The 22,737-nt window shown below is 38.8% G+C and overlaps 1 protein-coding gene across 1 annotated transcript; it reads right to left on the bottom strand.

The window, feature by feature from the left end:
• Positions 1–4,963: 4,963 nt before the first annotated feature.
• Positions 4,964–22,535, bottom strand: LOC101861382 (flap endonuclease 1). Its single transcript, XM_005105554.3, has 13 exons — positions 22,279–22,535; positions 19,812–19,914; positions 19,193–19,295; positions 18,415–18,478; positions 17,466–17,575; positions 16,695–16,831; positions 15,803–15,869; positions 13,905–14,036; positions 12,663–12,695; positions 9,887–9,940; positions 9,399–9,463; positions 7,154–7,271; positions 4,964–6,604 (listed from the first exon to the last, which is right to left on the bottom strand). Exons 1-13 carry the CDS (start codon positions 22,358–22,360, stop codon positions 6,542–6,544), a joined length of 1,131 nt encoding a protein of 376 aa, XP_005105611.1. The 5' UTR covers positions 22,361–22,535; the 3' UTR covers positions 4,964–6,541.
• Positions 22,536–22,737: the final 202 nt, after the last annotated feature.

Genomic DNA, 22,737 nt, shown 5'->3' with positions numbered 1-22,737 from the left:
ACATTTAACCCTTTCAGTGCGCCCTGGGGTCATTTTGTACCCTCAGGGTTGTATTCTTCACATTTTAGAATACTTGTAGTACGAAGATCTTTTTGAAACCTTCAGTATTTCTCAAAAAATCATTTTGACAAACTGCTATGCAAAGCATACGGATCAAATTAACAAGTAAATTTCCTTTTTGGAAAGTGGTGGCACAGTGTTCCCCACATCGTATGGATACGATAGTAAAACCCGACGTACAGATAGGGTTAAATGTGATGAAAAAATTTCCTGTGTGGATAGCTAGGTAACGGTAGTTTACTCTGATGATTTTGTCCTTCCATGCTATGGTAACTGAATACGGTCCAATACTTATTGTGAAATCAGAGGAAATGGGGTCAAAATTTTACATGAATTATGCTCTGTATGCCATGCCAACATATGTGTTTGGGTTCGTAGATGTTTAAAATTGAACGTTTTGCAGATTTGAGTTTTGGGCATGGATTTTTTATCCAGCTTTGCTAGGATCTGCAGTTTTTCCCTGACCAAGAAGCCTTTCTGCTTCTTTTGCCTTATCACGGTCCTCTGACTGCTAGATTTTCATCTGGACTTGATTTTTCAAAATGCCGGCAAGCTGTCGCAATTATGTGTAGAGATCTAATTTCTGTTGAAGAGGAAGCGCAGCAATACACATGGGGACAATGCACAACATATGCCTTCATGCTGAAGTGTGATGGCTAAATTTACCCATGAACACTTCTGTGCCAGTGATGCAGGGCTGGCTATACAACAAACACATCCTTGTCCTACACTGTTGCCCTCAGTTTATCCAGTCATTGGTCTATTGCCCTCAGTTTATCCAGTCATTGGTCTATTGCCCTCAGTTTATCCAGTCATCAGTCTACCTACATTCATATGCTGTGTGTGTGTGGGCACCACTACTCCCCTTACTTGCGTGCATGTGCAGAAGGCTACTTCAGTAAACTAAATTTGTGGTGGTTGCGAGTGCTGTAAAAACCTTACTAAAACGAAAATTTGTGGTGGTATGTGGTAGTATCTACCCTTGCTGATGCCATTGTCTTTGCTATGTAAGTGTTTTGAATACAAAGAATAGAGAAGAAACAATTCAGGACCTGAAATTCAGTCCGCTATGTTTATGTGCGCTATGTGCATGCTAGACTGTAGTTACATTTTTTTTTAAAGAAATAAAAGGATAGCTAAGTAAGGATGAAGCCATTGAAGGATGGGATCTTCTGCTTAATGTGCAAAGAAAGTTGAGAAAATTCCATCAGTTTTGTATCTTAAGTTATAGATTCTTAGTTGCTCATGGGTTGTTCGTGGAGTAGTAGTAGATAGTGTGGAGATTTTAAAAATGTAGTCTTGTGACTCACAGTGAGTTCCTGTTTCCAAAGCTTGTTTCTTTTTACTTCTTTTCCTTGAACCTATTCAAGTTGTGATTCTCAGATGATTCGGTTTGATTCAGACAATGTTCAGCACAGTCCTAGCCCTCCAATTTTGAATATACCTGTTGCAGGGTAACTTTTCAAGCAATGCTGTATGAGTTATCCTCTTTTGGAATTTTTGTAAGTCTCGAGAAATAATATGTCTTGTATTCCATGGTGTGCTTTTGAGAATGGTGAAGTTGTGGAAACACTTGCAATCCTATTTTGGAAATGTGAACCATATGATCAACTATCTTGCCATCCATGTACTTGTGACCTACATTTTTGTGTCCTTTTGATCATTTGACTGCAATGATTTAAGATATTTTGTCATGCCACAAATTGCAAGCAATAATTTTTTGCATCTGTTTTTTACAATCAGCTCACAGAGATGGTCCGAGGAGCACAGATGTATGGGGGCAGCTGACCAGAATGTGTCAGTTTGCTCAAAATTATTCACTTTCTCGTACATTTTATCGTTTATTTTCATTTTGCCGTGTTAAAATTGTGCTTTTGTTCTGTAACGTAAATTCTTCAGAAGAGAAAAACATTTGTATAACCAAACATCGTATGTATAGTTTCTGATAATGTCAAGTCACTTTAGGACAACTCAATACAAATGTTTCCAAAGGTCTATCTATCAACCAGTCTCATAAAGAAGTCTCAAGCATTGCTGTGGGTTTGAACAAATTTAAAGAAAAAAAGAAAAACAAGTGTCGCTGTACTGTGTGACCAGACTGCTAACTTGAAATGAAAACTTGTCCGCGCAGCGCTTGAATTGTTGCAGGTGAAAATGTATTCAAAATCTGTAATCTGTGTGGGTTGAGCTTCAGTTAGAGTATGTGGTTGGCAGAGTGGTGGTGTAAGAGCAGCATCTGCACTCCATAAGCCATGTCCAATGTTATGGGTTGAATTTTGACCAATGTCACGTGATGCACTACACCTCTGGCAGAGCCTGGAGCTAGTAAGAATTTGCCTGATAACACTTCCATAGTTTTCTGGACTGTAGCGTCAGAGGTCACCCAAGGGAAGAAAATGGCGTTTTTAATTGTCTCAGTAACCAGCTCATTGTGTACTGTAAAGTCAAGAGGATGTCACTGGCATTTTCTGATGGTTACCCATCTGTATATTATCTTTGTGCAATAAGTTGGTAGAATAAAAGTACTGGTACATTTTGCATTTGTTGCATTAAAATTAATGAATAGTTGAGCGGAAAGAATCTGCATAATTAAACATGTTTTCCAAAGTTTGAGAATGAGTGAGAGAATATATGATGTTCATATTCATATCCTCCGCATCAATGAAAAATGGACCTTTGTTGTGCTCTAAAATGCAGTTTTAAAGTTGGGGGTTTCTCTGCATCAAAATGGCGCACTTTAAAAAGAACCCATGATGATGAACATTAAGTTATTTCAAAATGATAATATTATCTGTGCATTTGAATCAGCTACATGTGAAACCTAATTAATAATTAAACTTGAAATGGCTTCTGCTTTGTTTTCATCATTAAAGTAATTAAAATGGTACGTGTAAGTTGATATCCTTTTTGATTGAAGGCTTTCATAACTTCATAATCATAACTCTTTTAATTTATATAATAAGCAACAGAAAACATTTCTTTCACTTCGGGGAACATACACAGTTGGGCACGGATAACTCAGACTCATCCGGGATTGACAAATGTGTTTGATGTTTGTTTGACACCTGATCCATAAATCAGGTTGACCACTAACTAACAAAAAATTAAAGAGATATCAGATGGGGAATGGCAAATTGTACAAGCTAGCTGTGATTTCAAGTTTTCTGTTTTCATGTTATCTTTGCCTGACTGTAGTGTGTTGTGGTAAGAAGACTAAGAAGTGGTTTCTCGGTACCTGATGTGTGCTTTTTGGGTCATTTTTAAAGGTTTTTTGGAGGGCTAAAAAAAATGTATAGTGATCTTCATGCTGATAAACCCGGAGGTTGCTGATTCACTGTGTACAGCAGGTAAATCAAGTAGCCTTTTGTGTAGATTTCCTTTGAGTTTGAGGAAATTCAACTGACTAAATGTCAATTAATGTTAATGTGCAGCATTTTTACGAAAAGTACTCTAGCAGTTACATTGCAATATTATTCTATTGTCACTTTTCAATAGCCAGGTGGTACATATGTATACGTATGAATGGAAGTTTCTGTAATGTGTATATATATATATTATAGCTTTCTCTCTCTTTAGGTATAAGCAACTTTATGTGATATTACCTATGGCTTGCTGGTTTCATTTTCTGCCTTTATTTATTTATAAATAAATATGTTACTAAAATGAAGGTGAGATTTATTGATGTGGATGTGTTGAATTGCTTTCCTTTGCCATTTTTGTGTAGACCAACGTTTCGGCATTTGATTTCATACACCACATTTGTGTGCATATTCTGTTATAGCGTTTAAATGATTATTTCAAGGAACTGTCTGTACTGATAGGATCAGTCTGGTTTTGTGGTGAGCTGGACATGATTTTTATTACAATAAAAAGAAATCTTCAGTGGCAGTGTTGTTTTCTGTCTTTGTCTCTTTTCTCTTCACTTTTGTTTTCATTTCCAAGGCATCATGCTCATAATTTTCTGCCGCTCATATGACCTTATGCAGTTGCGAGCACAGAAAAACCTCTACTAAAACTAAAACACACACATACATACACACGACCTGCAACAGGGAACTGCTGCTTTTTCTTTCCTAATCCTTACTATTCTGTCCTTGTCGTTTTATGCAAGAAAAATTCTGAATTTATGCAAACTGAGCCCAAAAAATGTGAAATTATGCGATTCTGTTAATTTTAACAAAGCATGATGAAGGAAAATAATCAGAAATTATGCAAAAAAATCATCAAATTTTGCTAAATTATGCGGGGCACATAAAACCGCGGGGACAGACTATTGTAATTTTCCTCTACTTCTTTTGTGTTTGTCACACTCTTGTGACCCGCTATTTCCAGGGTGCCTTGATAGTCGAAGCAGACTTTGTGCTGTTGAAGCTAGAGAGGCTATCTACAGCAGGAAGAACAAAAAACCCCCAAAAAAAAGAAATGTTCGGAGAAAAAAGAATAAGAGGGGAAAGAAAAGGAGCCCCCTCCCCCCCCCAAAACCCCCTCAGTTCTCTCTCTCTGACTTGCAGTTTGTGAACTGTGTTGCCTACTAATATAAAATAATATTGACTTAGTATTATAGGCGGGTTTCCCACCCTGCTTGTCAGAGCTAACCTGGGCTGAAAGGGAAAGGGATACATGTACAACATCCCAATGGAAAGAAATTTTTTATCAATTTTCTGCCCACTCAGGAATCTAACTCCTGTCTCCTGCGTGCGAAAGCAAACGCCTATCCACTACACCACAAACACCAGTCGTTTTTATCTTTAGAGAGACAATAATAAATAGATAGCACCATACCTCTTGCCCCCGGTATGTCATTATTTCAACACAGGGGTCTTGTGGGGTGACAGCGACTGCACTAAAGTACCCACTTGGGCTTTTACATCTAAACATGTGTAAGAAACATGAATCAATCCAAATTAGCCATCAGACACTTTATTGGTCAAAATCAAATACACACAGTACCAGAAAATTTGACATTCACTTGAGAAGCACCAATAAAACAATTCATTTCATACATACACAGACTTTCAATCCCTTTTTATTCAAACACAGAGGAGTCTTCTGAACCAAAATTAAATATCCTGGATTTTCTTCAATAGTTTACAGAGGTTGCTTAGAGACAGAAAAAGAAAAAAGTGATTTTATTATCGTTTGGTATACCTATTTTCAGATTACCTGGGTCCAGTTTAAGCAAACTCCACTGCCACGTAAACTCAACAAGTCAGAATGCGACTGCAAAAAGGCTAGAACTAGAGCTCTTCCAGCACCAGAATGCCACCGAGTCATAGTTCACAGACAAGGACGATAAAAGCCAAAAGGCATGATCAGCTTCCCTCAGTACAGTATGGGCTCAATGCTTATTTCAACAGGGTTTATCAAATCATAAGAAGGGAATGAACCACATTTTAAAGACTCATCTCTAATTGAAGCAAGGTAAATGGTCTTCGAGCTATGAACATTACTCATATGACCCATACACCATGTCCATAAATTTTTCATTTATAAAACTGATTTAGTCAGGGCTCGGCCTGATGCAGCTTCACACAACACAGTCTTGTGTGTAGGAAACAAATTGCCTCAAATCAACAGAATAAACCTAACACTATAAAGCTAAAAAAGTCGAAACACTGAAATTCATTTCTTCCCCCAGTCTTCAGCCTCCTTTGGGTTCCTTATTCCTATACTCCTGAGTCTTTCTACTTCTACGCCTGGCTCCTTCTTACTGCTGTCTTTAAATCTTAAACCACACACCTTAACTTAAGGAAAATAAAATGTAGTAGCCAGTCTTCTCAGATAAGGGTGAAAAATCTTTAGGGTCGCGTGTGCAAATTGCGCACATTAAAGATATCCCCTGGTGGTCCTAAAATTGATAAGATTAGGCTCCGGCCGCCACCCAAGCAGAATTAACTCCAACCAAAACTGAAAATACTCTAGTCAGTATAAAAACAGAGTGACTTCAAAATCTGAAGGAGGACAAATCAGGACAAGTGATGTTAAATAGGAAAGAAGGAGCAGAGCACCCGCCAACCACAGGTGTTACGAAAGAGTAGCAAACACAAAAAAAGAAGGAAAGATAAAGATGATAGATGGTTGATAGGAAGGAAGGAAGGAGCACACCATACCAGAGCACCAATCAACAGTCCTCTGGTCACTTATGTAAAAATCAGCTGCATTGCAAGTTCAAGAGCCAGAAGTCACTACCCCTGAGATCTTACAGGGGAACACAAAGAAGAAGGAAGAAAGACTGAAAATCAGAGATGTGTCATTCATTTTGTATTCCAATCAAGGTAAAAATCGGGGCCACCTATCAAGGACAGAACACACAAGGCATATCGAAGGATCATGAAAAGTGTAAGAAATAAAAACAAATCATACCATTTGTTAAGCTCCAAAATAGGAGATAATTGCTCAACCAATGATGTGACATTAATATATGCAAGGAATACTACATGTACATAACAATATATATATGCAAATGACAGCAGAGTACAATTCACTTTGCTTTCTTGAAAGTTCCCTTTCCCTTTTTCTTTTGTGATCCTTTAGGTTCCTCCGCCTGCGAAGAAAAAAAATGCATCAATAGTCTTCAAATTCAGTTACGTTTCAGGTTTGGACCCAACCCCCCACCTCCATAAACATACAGCTATAAACTTTCACTCATTCCATTGAGCTTCAAATAAGAGGTTCCATCTCAAACCAAGTAGAATCATCATACTGAGGTTAACCTTGACAGATCTCATCCATTTTCACAGTCAGAGCCCTTATAAGGTATCTTGACTATTTTTTAAAACAGGTTCTCATACTTCTACAAACATAGTCATAGCAGGAAATAGTGAGTGTGTGTGTGTGCGGGAGGGAGAGAGAGGGAGGGAGGGAGAGAAAGAGAGAGAGAGGGAGAAGGAGAGAGAGAGAGAGATAGAGGGAGGGAGAAGGAAGGAGAGAGAGAGAGAGGGAGAAAGAGAGAGAGAGGGAGAGAGAGAGAGAGAATTAATTCATGTCAACATTTTCACCATTCACCAAGACACAAAGAGAACTGTTCCTGCATAATTTCCGTAGCACTGTCTGGAAAATCCTACAATCATAAGTAATCAGTATGTGTGCTCACCTTTCTCTTTGATGTTTTAGACGTTGAGACAACAGAGAAGAAAGAGTCCATGCGACCTTGAGTTGTTCCTTGTTTAGCCTTTTGCAACTTCTTAACTCCATTTCGTATTCTTTCTTCACTGCAGAAACAAGAGAAGTATTTTCTGAAACTTCAAATTTTAAAAGGGATTGTTATCGGACACTTAATCCAAAAGATTTTTTAAAACTACTCCCTCTCCGCAGAGCCTTTATTCATATCTATGCCTCTTCCCACTCAAAATTTGAATGCCTCTTCCCACTCAAAATTTGAATGCAAAATCATTTTGGATAGAACTGAAAAGAGAGTTATCTAAAAATTTCCAAACAAATAACCGGTACAGAAACATTACCAAGTGACACTCTGGTTAGGGTGGAGATCATCCTCATAACTCAAATAGATACCGGGTATGCTAAAAATAATTGATACTCTGAAGCATCAAAAAGTAAAAGGAGCGAAAAATAAAAACAGGGGTGAGACAAAATGAAAAAAATATGACATTCAGTGATCAAAGCATGGACGATACTGCTACTAACCTGCTCTATAGCTGAAAATGCCCACTTTTCTCAAAGTCCCTTACACTTACACTAATGAACACCTCAAATCCTACAGGGAGATGAGAAGCCGTTCTGTATCGGATGCGACACAGATTTTACCATTAGACACATCCTAACCGAATGTCTGGACTTTGGAGAGATCCGAAGGAAATATTATAACTGTAAGAAATTGCAAGACATTTTTTCCGTCGTTGGTCCCGACAGAATTTTGAATTTTATAAAGGCCAACGGCCTTTATGGCAAGTTATAAAGTGAAATCGAACTATTAAATTTTTAAAAATGTTATCTAGGAAAATTGTTAGGATTCAAAATATACATATATTTATACTGATTTTTTAACATTTTAAAATCTAACTACTGACCCGAGCCAGCCGTACAGTAAACTGTTGTGAACAAAACTAACTTGTGTTTCGCGCGCTCATATAACCTTATGCAGTTGCGAGCGCCGTAAAACCCTGTACTAAAAAAACACCTCCAATTTCCTTTCTTGGCTCTACTCCACGACGCTGGTGTCAGTTTTGGCATGGCTTTTTCCAAACTTCCATTGTGACTTTTGAAGTTTTTAGGTGTGTTGTTTTTGTCTTAACACATTACACCCAACTCGCCTGGGATCGCCAGGGAATTCCCTTACGTACTCCACCCTGACTCGCCCGGAACCGCCGGCGCCGACCGAGCATTTTCAGAAACGATTTCTCGCCTTGGCGAGACTCTGGGGCCGAGATTTTGATTCGCATAGTTAATGCAAAAAGTTTCTTCTTTCGTTTGATACCGAAACGAAATTTTTCGGGGCAGTAGTTTTAGTATTAGAGCCGAACGAAGTGCGATCGCGTTACCAACACTTCGAAAGTGTCTCGACTTGTTGAAAACCGACACAATTGAGTTCGAATAAGGAAATAACGATGGATTTGAGCAAAAACAAGCATTTGGTAAATCATATGACTCAGATTTTGATGAAAACGTTGTAGCAAGAGCTTGGGGCAATTCGGATTGATCAGATGTAGAAAATCTAGAATTTAGATCTAGGGCCCGACCACGAGGCTGAGAGTGAGAGTGACGGGTCGGACACCCTGATTGAACTAAAGTTAGAACATTTCCAACAGTTTGCGCAGACATAAAGTTATATTTTTCTGAAACTACATTCATTTTGCGATTTAACTTTTATTTTTTCAGGATTTTTGGAATTTGTTTAGTATTTTTAAAATGTGTTTTTTAAAGGCTTGTATTCACGGGAGGTTCAGACGTAGAAAATCTAGAATTTAGATCTAGGGCCCGACCACGAGGCTGAGGGTGAGAGTGACGGGTCGGACACCCTGATTGAACTTAAGTTAGAACATTTCCAACAGTTTGCGCAGACATAAAGTTATATTTTTCTGAAACTACATTCATTTTGCGATTTAACTTTTATTTTTTCAGGATTTTTGGAATTTGTTTAGTATTCTTAAAATGTGTTTTTTAAAGGCTTGTATTCACGGGAGGTGGGTTCCTTCCCCTGGCTTAGGATCTACCAATGGACTTCTTGTCCAGACTCTTAGGGAGTAATGTGTTAATCTGGGAAGATCTTTAGACAGCAATAGAACAGAGTAAATAAATATCCTGTTTAATGTGCATCAGAAATAAACTGACTTGATATCTTTCAGTGGATATACAGAACAATTTAGCTACTACACACTCACCTGAAATTTTTCTGTGATACCATAAATTCAACAAGACCCTCCTCATCAGGGTCTGTCCATTTTAACTGTTGGATGGAGAAAAAAAATATTCTGAGAAACAACAAAACATGCATATATATAAAATAACAACAGTTTGGTAGCCTAGTTATTAATTCACTCAACACTAATGATGAACATTCTCAATACAAGCCCCAGTCCAGATAAGATCACAGGTATTCTCCTACTCTGTCTTCAAACAACAAGTCTATTGGTTCAAACCTTAAAATGAAACAACCAGATGCAATAGAGTAATTAACCATTTAGTGTTGTCGAGTTTTTAAAATGAAACATAGAAAGACTGTTTCCATGGCCACTGAAAGGCAGATTGCAGTGAAACCTGGCGAACCATGTCCTCACAAATCCCACTTTCCCGTGAAGCTGCAAAAGGCAACTCAGCCTGTAAATAAAGAAAATAACCATCAGATGCTGTTCACCCTTATAGTACTTACATCTAACTTCTCCGCATCTGCAACTTCCGGTTCCTGGAATAGTCGTCTGGCTTCCTGAAAGAATGGAAAGCACTCCTTTGATGTATATTTCTCTGATACGAAAAGAAACTAACAATACTAACATAAAATATAATAAATCTTAATATTATAATTGTATGGGCATGTACATGCTCCATGCATTCTGACAAACTATTTGGAACACAAAGCACTTTATCACCTGACAGGACACCAGACTGAGAGGAAATATTCTGCAACTGGAGGGACAAATATTACCGTACTTAGATTTGAACTTCAAAGCTCTGTTAGTCAGTCAAGTTTGTAACCAACCGCACCACAGTGTGTGGTTTCAGTTTTAATAGATAAACGTCAAATAATAGTGACAATAAAAGAAACAACATTTTCAATTCACCACAAGCGAAAAACAATGGGTCTTTCAGCAGCAGCTATGCCAGCAAAACAGTCTTTTCATGATTTTGAACTTTATAGCTCTATAAATGCATTGCATAACTACACCATGTAAAACAATACTAAAAACTATTAAATAAGTAACAGTGAATTGAGAGTTACAGAACATCCCACATGGCTTTAGTCAACCTTTACTTTTATTTATCTGATGTTTTAACTCACTTCAGACGGGTCACACAACAGTTGCGTGACCCCCGCCATGACGCTCGCGTCGGGTCTCACAAGCCCTGCGTGACCAACTTTGGAATTTTTTTTTCGCTCTACAAATCACGCACGGATCGCGAGACCCGCCTCGTACCCTTGTTTGGCCAAGCCTGAGCTACTTAGACTTTGTTTCGTATCTCTGGGTCCGGTAGTGTTTAAGTTATTGAAGGTGAAGGACAGTGACCCCAACTGGGGTTGAACAGACCGGAACTCGCGCTTTGTTTTTTTCTATACAGCTCATAGTAATCCGACAGTCGCGTCGTAGTAACGGTCGAAGAAGTCGCATGAACAAGAATCACATAATTTCGCCGTTTTCTATACTTCTGTGCGTTTTACTAGTTCTAGTGTCTCAGAATATGATGTGTCTAATAGTTAGGATCCTGGATATGTACCCGAACACGGCCCGAGTCGTAGTTCTAGGGCTAGATCTAGCACTAGTACCGGTGTTGTTTTTCGCGCAACGAAATCACAATGTCGTGCCGTACATCTGTCTCATGTAATTCAGTGTATGGGTCTGAATCAATGCACAGACCAGCTTTTATATTTTCACCAAACACTTGCACATGTATACAAATCAAACCAGAACACTTTGAACTTTTATTTTTGTTGTTGCAGTGAATTTCATTCTACTTGTCACGTCTCTGGAAATTTTTCGAAAATCAAATTCATGCCAATTTTTAAAAAATCATACAAATTAAAGTATTACACTTAGACAACTTTAGTTTTTTGTATTAGATTAAGCTTGAATGTTACTTTACTGTGTCAAAAAATGATTACAATAGGGTAATTCTGAGAGTTGTGGTGATTTATTGAAATACCCCCCAAAACGCCAGTCTTCAACGCTTGTGGCTGGTGAAAGGGCCCAGTCGCAAGTGAGTTAAGTTTATAGATGTAAAAATGCTCATTAAAGGAAAAAAAGAAGCAGCAGACGACAAGAAGAGACAGAGGGGAATTGTACACAACCTTCTGGCAACCCCTTATCATATACAGTGAAGTCCTGTTATAACGAGAGGAAGGGGACCGGTGCCAAATATGTTATAGCAGGATTTTTTTATAAGGGACCCAGTAATAAATTCAAGGGAAATAGTAAAGTAGGCCTAATCTATGAGTCTGGTTTTCAGTTTATTTCTTTTTGTAATCTCCCCTGATTATGATTTGGTTCAACATGACCTTTAAGTCTTACTTGATCAAAAGTCGAATCAGGTTTCTTTCTCTAGCGCTAGCGATGTTGACAGCTCAGCGTTGGCGATCAGAAAGAAACAGTTCTCTAGGCTGACTCGCCCGCTGTGTTGTCCCCCACCCCACCACACCCTGTGGTGTGTTCCGTCTGCTTGTGCACAATGGGAACATACCATACCCCCCCCCCCCATGTCACACATTCGCTCCGTCCATCACAGTACAGCAGTATGACCACTCCATCCCCGCATCGGAGAAGTGAGAGGCACGGTAGGCCTAGATAATCTAGACTAGGCTGGCCTATCACGCGATGCGTTCTGCTTGTCTGTACATTCCACACTCTGCCCACTTATTCAATCCGGCCTTCTTGTTGGCACACGTGGGCTCTCCCATTCTTTGTTTCGTGAGATAACCAACAAGTTTCTCAACTGACGAGGTTTTACATGAATAAATGGCCTATGCGCTGTGCACGGCAGCAGCTACATTCCGCTATAACCGACTCGCGAGTTTGTCTGCTTGCGTTATAGCAATATTTTAGTTACAAAGATAAAGAAGGGAAAAAAACAGGGTTTTAGAAAAGTGTCTTTAAAACAGACTTCTCGTTATTTCAGGACTCGTTATAAGTGGATTCCACTGTATACAAAGATCTCCACAAAAATTATCTTGAAAACAAAATGAATTTTCAACACATTTTCCTGACCAACTTCAAAAATAGGTGTGCTAGTTTAGTTTCCTTAAAATAAATAATGCTACAACAAGGGACAACAGACTTTCCGCTTAAAAGAAAGTGTAAAAGGAAGGGAAGCAAATGCCATGACAATAAACACCTACATATCAACTCTCAAAAGCCCCCTGACCAAAAAGTGGCCATGGCCACAAACTGCTAAATGAGATCATAACAAAATGAAAGCATTTTTTTTTCAAGACAAACCTTATACATCCAATCCTCCGGCACAGGGTACTTCTGTAAATGACAAAAAATTATTTTTTAAAAAATGAAACTCAAATACTTATTGAAACAAGAAATACTTTGAGCAACAGCTGACTGTAAGAAATACTTCTATAAAATCATTTAAAAAGGGAGAAAACTGGTTCAACCAACAGGGTGTACAACCCCCCAAGACATTGTCAACAATTAACCCAAGACAAACTAAGCAACAGTCAATTCTAAGTTATCAATCCAAGTAATCTACAATGTGGAAGAAAAAAGGGACATTTGATAAAAAGAAAGCAACACACAAGGACTACCATATTCAGAAAACAATAATTCATACGTAAAAGTTTTAAAACCAAAACATTCGCTGAATCGCTGCAAAAACAAAACCTTGTGACTAAATGTTCAAATATAGGAAATAGTCGAACCTGCCTGAACATAAACCTTTCATAACAGAATCCCCCCCCACCCCCGATCAATTCCTCTGTAATACACCTGTCTGAGACAGAAATCTGCTGAACACTTTCCACCCACGCAGCGCACAGAGAGCACAACACTTGTCCCCAAGGACCAGGATTCAGATGGGCTACATCAGTACTATCTATACCTGTATCTCGCCCAAAATACCCCAATCATTAAAAACTTTTCAGAATACTGAGAAAATTGAAAGCCATGTTCACATGTTCTCCAAAACTAGGTCTACTCGACATTTGCCCGCAAAATTAACTCCAACTGTTTTACACAAACTGATTTTCGACCTCAAAGGTCGCACAAACCATTCAGAAAGGAAATTTTATTTTAACAGGTGTGCATATCAAAAAGGAGATCTTTGATGCAACGTTTCAGTAGCAATATTAACACCGTTGCCAATTGGCATTCTGTGGGGGAAAGGGTTGGCTTCTCACCGTCGCCAATCAGCTTGCCATAGGGGCAAAGTGTTAACCCCAAAATGGACAAAGAAATTCTTTCCCATCAGATGGTTTTGTCCTGTCTAAGACAATAAATGCTTTGCCAGTTCAGCCCTGACTTAAAACAACACTCCAAAGTTTGGTTCCATCGCCTGTAACCTTTCCACCACTCCGCCAGGCAAGGACGGAAGGAAGGAATATCTTCCTGGCTCCCTTGCAGTCCTATCTTGGACAGAAGTAGTAGTAGTATATGGTTCTACAGCGCTCACAACTGTATCTTGGACAGGTTCAACTGTATTTCCAAAAGACGAAAACATTTCACTTTAATTACCTTCTTGTCAAGATGTTTCAGAATTTCTTCTATTGATCTGTGTTGCTTGATCAGCTCTATGGCTCGCTTGGGCCCAATGCCTTTGATGGAATCACAGTAATCACAGCCCAGAAGGATACAAAGGTCAATGAACTGTTAGGAGAAAGAGAGAACGGGAGATAAACAAAGCAAAAACAAATTAAACTGACACAAACACGAACCTTTTTTCACGTCCCATAAATTTCTTCTTTCCAGTGCTTCCAACAGCAAATTCCCAAAATTAAGGAAAAATTGGCGGGGGTCTGGGTCTAGGGCGAAGCCCTGGTTGGGGGTTGGGGTCGGGGGTGGGGGGGGGCATCGGCCCCCAGAAGCTGAAGAAAATTTGCAATTGAAGAGCTAAAATTTGGCCTTTCTGAGCCTAAAATTTATTTTTTTAAATAACCAAACAGATTCACACATCAAGTAAAGCCCCTATTTAACTTTAATCAGGCCTAAATTGGTAAAAGGGAAAGTATACTTTGTAAGTAAAAGCTCCTCCTGGGGACAAAACCAGAATGTGCATGCTTCATCACTACATAAAAAACTACAAAACAACAAATTATAATTATGGGAAAAAAATTGTTGGTCAGTCGCGAGAAGAAGTAAAAAAACCAAAACAACTTCCGGGACCGGGATTCAGTTCCACACTCATACTCATAAGATAATAATTGTATGACTTTAAAAGCAGACACGTTGTTCATTCTTCGGCCATCAGAACTTCCACCAGATTAAGCTTGACCTTTACCGTTATAGCAGTATTTTATTTACAAAGATAAAGAAGGGAAAAAAACCTCGTTATTTCAGGACTCGTTATAACCTTCACCGTTTCACGGAAGGCAACGCAACTTAGATCTAGAGTCTAGATGTACAGTAGTTTTTTTTACAATAGAGAAAGTGAGAAAGTCGGAAACATGGGAGGGGGGAACCATCAATGAGGTGGCGGGGATCGGATGGGCAGATGAGGTCTGAAGGAAACTGAAAATATAGCGGAAATCCGATTTGGCAGGAAATTAGAAGCACTGTATTTTGAGAACCCTGCTAGAGCGAAAGGAACATCTGACAGCGAGATCTTCATTCAACATGCAGCTCATGTGTACGTTCAGGGCCATTTAACGTATAGAACTTAGAAACATCCCTTAGCTGACATACCATTTTCGAAAGAACTATCAGTATTTATTCTAACTAGAGTAGCTTCAGTATTGGGTGGCAATTGCAAAACTCTAATAATGGTCCTCTGAAATTGTCCATTCTTAGATTATTCGAAAGCACTTGGTGCTCAATTCTATCTACCCTAGGATCAGGGGGTGCAGAGTCTATGAGAAAAACCTGACACTAGCAAGGATCGAACTCCCTACTTCCAGGTTGACAGTAATGACAGGCGACCATTTACCTGTTCAGCTACTCATCTCCCATTGGTTTCACCTTTAAATTTTAATGATATTCTACTTTGTTGGTGTCCAAACATAAAATCTCAAACAAAAATTGCCAAAGGAGACACAACATTATAGTTTCAGTATCTGGTGGATTTCAAAACTTTTTGTAAGACCCACAAGGTCTTGTATGGCCACAAACAACAGGGCAGGACACCCCCCCCCCCCCAAAAAAAAATAAACCCCAACAAAAACCCACCACATACACAAAACCTCAACTGTCAAGATATATCTTATTGAATAATAATGGGGTTTTTTACATTCCAAAAACAATAAACATATCGGGTAATAAAAATATATATGAATTATGTCCTTAAGAGAATAACCTTTCAATTCCCCATTTTCTCTAATTCAAAACTGATACAACCACACAGTGTGCTGCACTGATCTTAGTGTTGTGAATTCTAGCCACTCCTCTAATCAGTCAAAACAGATAGTCACAGTACATACCTCATCTTGAGACAAGGCAAGTTCACTAAGCAGCCGACCTAAATTATATTCTTTGATGGGCATTTTCCTGTGAAGAAACCAATAATGTATATTAATATAGTTGTGGGACAAGGAACATAATTAAAAGGCTATGGTAAAGGTAATGCATTACATCACAAAAATAGATTTTTATGCAAATTTTTTTTATAGATTTGGGGGGGGGTTGGGGCTCAACGCCATTTATGTCCATTTAAAAACGTATTTCTCAGTGTATTTTACTGAAAAACTCTTAAAAGCACAAAAAATATAAATTTGCTATTTCCAAGACTCTCAGGCTTTGGAAGACACCAAACTTTGGCAGCCATTTTCTCACTAATTTACCCCTGACACCAGGTGACCCTTAACTCCTTCAATCACACATATTGTCTTGAATTCTATTCAAGATACATGGGTATTTTTTAATCAAAAGCAAGACAAATGAACAAGCTTTAACTTTAAGACAATACAATAACTTCATATGCCCAAAAGTTGATGAGTGCCTGACTCCACTGCACTGTGACACATACAGGCTTATATAACACATACCCTTATTGATGTCATAGATCCAGTAATTGCAAAGCTTTCATCTTTTATTTGATGTTACATTGTGGAATTAATAAGACTGCCGTGCTACAAATGTAAATCTCCTCCACACAAGAAGTAGAAAACCTTTCTGAACTTCATTCTACCCCAGGCTTCTCAGTGCATGTACTTATCATGTATAAATCATATGTACAAGCACAAGTTACCATGATTGAATTTCAAGTTGTAAAGTTTAAAATAACTTTGTGGAAATAAAAATCAAATTAACTGAAACTGAACACAAAATCAAGTTAGAATACTTCTCTTTTCGACATTATTCCATGATACTGACCTTGCTTCACTGAATGTAAGATGCCGGAGCACAACACTGGACCCAAATGTGAGAGAATCCATATCCTCAGTGCCAGTGGCAAAGACTTTACCAGCTTTCACGAGAGCTGCACACTGTGCCTCTGCTTCACAAGGAGCCTGCAAAGAGACCAAACACATGAGACGGTCTGGTGACAAATCATAACAGTAATATACTTACTACCCGTCGCACCATCTGGTATTTGGGGCAGCAACAAAGGATCTCCAGCTCTGTCTGTTTTGGGCCATCTTGGTCAACGTCCCCCACGAATGGTTCCACGACTTTATTTCAGACTCTACTGTGCGTCTCCAGGTCACTTTGGGTCTGCCCCTCTAGCAATGTCCTTCGGGTGTCCAGTGAAGGGCAGTCTTTACAATAGAGTCTGATTCTCTTCTCAGAACGTGCCCAATCCATCTCCATCTTCTCCTTGTTATTATGGTGGTCATGTCCTCTTGCCTACTTTTCCGTAAAAGATATGTGTTGAAAATCTTGTCGGGCCAGAAGATTCGGAGGATTTGGCATAAGCTGGTTGTATGAAAAGAAGATAGCTAGGCACGATCATGACCAGTCATCCTCCAGCATTCAGATCCATATAAGAGTGTGGATAGTACACAGCTGTTATACAGTTTCAAACAGTTATATGATCATTAGTAAATAAAATGTCTTAGACATTTGCCATGTGTGTGGGAAAACAAATGTTCTCACAAGAAAAAGTATTAACAATTCTAATGTTATTTGTCAAACCAAACTTACCTCAACATATGGAATGCCCATGAGTGTAAGTAACTTTTTACACTCATCATTGTGTTCCTTGGTGACTTTCACCAGTCTTCGGCTGAACTTTTCAACATTCTCCTCATCACCTGGGGAAAAAAAAAAATATTTTCATACATGGTAAAAAAAAAACCCACCCGATTCTTCAAAACAACTACAGTCAAAATTTGTTATACCATCACCCTTGGGAATTCGTTATATCGCCACCTTTGGGGATGGGCATGATTTGGCGGAACAGCAGGGCTGGCAGTTCAACGAGGGTCCTCTATTGTATAACCTCAACTGCCCAACATTAAGGAACACGATTCTGCTGTGCGATCTGTGATTGAAAAGTGTCTTTTAGTTGGCGATATATATGTACTCAGAGCAGAGAGCCTTCTCTGTTCTCTCTATTTCTGTGTCTTTCTCGAGGGAGAAAGATTATCAAGTAGCCAACAAGTGGGTGTTGTGTGCTGTGTGTGCAGTGTGTACCTCTGGCGTCTGCATTAGTTAACTAAGGACTGTACAACTCAGATAGTAAGCGGATAGTGGTGTGAAGGTGAAAATACTATGTTTATATAGAGGGGTTCCTTTATGAACATTGGCAAACCCTGCCGGTACAACGTGCTTTGGCTGTACAATAGAAATTAGACCCCTCCTCTCCAAATCTTTTACAATATAAATAACACTACCTTAAACAACCAGAATCAACTTGCACATAGGGGGAGCGAAAAATGTATTTTCTGCCAAAGGTAATCCAAAACATTAGCAAATATAAGGACTATCATTGCACAAGACTGTGACTTCACTAGTATTCAGTATTGTTCTGTCAAAGTTCAAGATTGGTTACATAGCTATACTACAAGTGCAAACAGGATGCTTAATTAGCTCTAGGCTTTTGAATCAAAGAAATTTCACAAACTATAAAGTGACACTTAAAATGACATACCTGCTTCTTCTGCTTTCTCCAGCTCTTTTTGAGCTTCATCACGTTTCTCTTTCCTCTTAGCCAACTGGGAAAATGAAGACAAATTTACAGTCAATTTTTTTTAAAGCAGAAATTTAAACAAAAAATTTACCAGTCATAATGCCCTTTCCTTGAATAAACAAATTGATTCTATAATGCATTAGTAATAAAATCTTTACAGTCAGCACAAACTCACCGCAGATAATATACCACACCTGAGCACCCGCCAACCACCCACCTCTTTAATCTTTTATATGTATGTCTACCTATAGGCCTACTTATTCTAGTTGTAAGTGTACAATATAATGAAAATCCATGACTTTACACAACTCTCTTTAACTATGAAATAAATAATAGAAAGCACTTGGTATAAAATACTAAAACTGCCCGATCAGAAATAACTTGTTACAAAAGATGCCTTTGTAATAGTAATGCACAAAAAATAGTAGAAAACAGCACAGACTCAATGCAACTTTCAAGGAAACAAAATGAAAGCCAATGTTTCACAAATTTATAAATCCTCTATATTGCAAGTTAGAGCTCTGTACAATGCTCAGAGAGGACAATTCAATAAGAGAATTCATTCTTTAAACATAAAGTAATAAAGAGCATTACTTGCACTGAAATCTGCACTACAGGGAAAAGAAAGCAATCTGCAATGTGTGGCCACCGGAAAGACCAAAGGCGAGCAACTATCAAAGACACGGACAACCTGTAGCTCTTATAATACACTCACATTTTAAGGAGACTGCGGACTCACCTCTCCTGATTTCATGTCAGGTGGTTTCCCATCAAATACATACACCGGTTTAATCCCATTTTCCACCATTCTTATTGTACGGTAGAACATTCCCATCAAATGACTGCAAGAAAATCAAATAAAAAGTACATTTATCACATGCAAAAAATGCAACATAGTTGTCAGTGTCATGGAACCATAAATAACATTCTTTTGCTTTTATAGGTTTCCTAAATAAAACATGTAATACAGCCTCATAGTATTTTTTTTTTTTTTATCCTTCCATGAACTCACTTCTAATCCCTCTAACAATTATATAATAAACAACATCATTATAATTGTTGCTTTTTTTCATTTTTAGCTTCAAGAATATCTCACAAGAGAAATTATAAGGTTAAGTATAATTTTTTTTTTTAATAAAAAGACTATCATATTTGAATTTTAAGAACGTGCAAGGGAGGAATTTCGTTACGAGTGACCTCTATAAAGAGTATAGAGAGTGGAGAGGGTTAGGTTTAGGGTTATGGCTAGAGCGTAGGGATAATTATAAGTCTCTTCTTTTATTGTGTTTGATGGGGTGACGGGTGATCGCTCGTTACGGAAGTCCTTCGCCGGACGATGTTCAAGAAGAAGACTGTACCTTGTTGTTTCACCTTCCTCATTCGTCAGTTGAGACCCATCCTGTCGGACTGCAATCAGGAACTGATAAATGCTCATTGATGCATCAATTGCAACTTTCCTCCCTAAAAAAAAAAGAGGGAGAATTTAGCTGAGGAAGCAGATCTTGAATTATAATAAAAAATGAACGAGTCATAATTTCATTCCTTAACTTAGCCTAAATGAAGGTTAATTTTTACTTTCATTCCCGCACACAGATGCATTGCTATTGCTTTGAGGGTCAAACCAGTATTATTTGCTGCAGATCACACCACAAAAAACTGTTGAAAATCAATTATTAACTTTTCAAGAAAATTTCAAAGCTAAAGTTTATTAGAAGCGCTATAACTTTTCGAAGTTACTATTTCTCCGAACGTTCGGAGAAATAGTGCCGATCTTTATTTCTCCGAACGGTTTCCGGCTTCCGGTCTCGTGATTTTTTGCCTATTTATTGAGAGAGTTCGGCGCCAACTTTCATTCTGCCTCTGATCTGGGAAGGAACACCGCATGGCAAGCCCGCCTACAGACAACCTTCAGTAACACCCACCACACACACACCACCATCATGCACATGTACACACACTAACTAAACATGACTAGTGGGCAACTTTTGAACGTATGACGAACTGAGCTATGGATGGAGAGACAGTGTGAGTGAAAGAGCGGGTGAAAGGAAGAATGTGCGAGAGTATCCACAGGCGACAGCAACTACAAGACGACGACACCGACCCCCCTGGCCTGGTCCACAGCTCACGAAAGAAAGGAATGCAGCTCAGGCAGTGTTTTGCCTATATTATTGTCCATGGTTCGCAGGGTGCAAGGGAATGAGTGAGATTTTCTTTGTGTGTGCCCGGAGGGAGGGGGTGGGGTATGGAAGTCATGCGGACAGGGATGAGCCGCGGGAGAGAACACGGGAATTGAATGAATGAGTAAAACTGAAAGAGACGAATAACTCATGAGCCCTGGAGTGAATGGATCCTGTGTTTCTATTTTGTATACTTTGAACTGTTACTGAATAAAGGCTGAAATAAAGCCCGAAAAACAAACACACACACACACTCCTCACTTACTACCACACACAGACATACTCACACACGCACATACATACACACACACGCACGCACACACACACACACACACACACAGGAGCAAATTGTTGGGTCTATATCTATTTCAATTTTCAAGAGCTAGTCTAGAGATTTTTAGATGAGTGTAAAAACGTGAAAAAGAAAGGTTTAACAACAGAAAGAAATCAAAATTAGAACAGCTCATAAACAACAACAAACATTAAAAAATAAGGGCGAGTGTCCACCTGTCTGAAGAAGATTGGCTGTTTTAACCCTAAATGTGCGTAATTTTAAAAAAAAGTACAGGATATTACATGTAAATTATGGAATCACACACATTAAGGGACTTTGGTCGCAGTAGTTCTATCGTGTCGTTATCAATAACCCTCCGTAGATCTAGATCTAGATCTAGACAGCACACGAGTGAACACACAACACATTACGTTTAAGAGCAGTACCCTTCGCCTTCATAGGCAACACGCCATATCTGTAGCGAAAAACTGTTTGGAATTGTAGCATTTCTTTATATAAATATTTACTGAGGACATTTTTTGGACCGCTTGAACCATATTGTATACGAACAATCTTTGGTAGGCTTATACTATAATTATAGATCTATATAATATCCGAAATTTGCAAGAAAGGATGAGATTTCAGAGTGTTCGGAGAAATAGTGCCCAGCTTTATTTTCCCGAACGTTCGGAGAAATAGTGCCCAGCTTTATTTTCCCGAACGTTCGGAGAAATAGTGCCGGCCATAACTTTTCAGGCAGGCCTCAAATTCATCATAAATTAATAAGATAAAAACTCGGCTCCTGCACATTTTGCCCAAAGTGATCCCGGTCTCTACCCAGCCTGAGGCGAGTCACGAGAGAGGCAGGACAGGAAGCCCGAGTCACGAGTCACAGGAAGTCGGAAGTGATGTCATGCTGGACAAGAATCGGAGTCCGAATAACATTTTTATTTTTTTCATACATTCGGCATTCAGACTCGAGTCCGAATAATCTATAGTATAGTCACTTCGTTTCCATATCCCATGTCCCAACATTAATTCTGTAAAGACGCTTCGTTTTCCTTCATCTCACGGGATGAAACACTTGAAGCTGGCCAAAATATTACGTCACTGACAAAAACCGGCAGCGGACGCTTCCCCCTAAACGAAGCACCCGCAAACTGCATTCAGGGCAAGATGAACATAGCCTGCCAACTATGTTCACGGTGCCGTGAACGTAGCCTGCAGACTACGTTCACGGTTCCGTGAACGTAGCCTGCAGACTACATTCACGGGTTCCGTGAACGTAGTCTGCAGGCTACGTTCACGGGCCGCTCTAGCATTACTTATACTTATACTTATAATATTAGAATCTAAAATCGAATGAATTACCAAAAAAACTCTTGATTTCATTCTCTTTCATTGATGACGGTGCACAATCACCAAGAAGCTTTGTTAATCCTTGAATACCCATAGCTGGGTTAAAGAGAGTTCATAAGACGTGAAAACCACTGAAATAGCTCTATCAGTTCTATAATGTTCAGTATTGTTCAGTGTGTGGTTACAAGTCAAGTTGAAAGTTGAAACCAAGGCTTGCAGCACAGCAGGTTGGCTTTTTTCCGACTTCCGCGCCAAAGATGTAAAATGTTAAAGGTAAGGTGCTTATTTACGTTGAGTTTCGTAGTAATACCAGAAGAGTAGACCCATGTCTAAATATCTTGTAAACTTAGATTATTTCCTGAACATTTCATATTATAAACTATTCAAGCCATACAGAATGGTTTCTGGAAAGACAAAAACTGTTAGGTCTGTCATACACAATGATACGAGACAGTTTTTAGTTCTAGCTTA

This window comes from Aplysia californica, unplaced genomic scaffold (genome assembly GCF_000002075.1).
Source record: "Aplysia californica isolate F4 #8 unplaced genomic scaffold, AplCal3.0 scaffold00477, whole genome shotgun sequence".
Classification (NCBI taxonomy): Eukaryota; Metazoa; Mollusca; class Gastropoda; order Aplysiida; family Aplysiidae; genus Aplysia; species Aplysia californica.
This window is presented reverse-complemented; position numbering and strand designations above follow the sequence as displayed.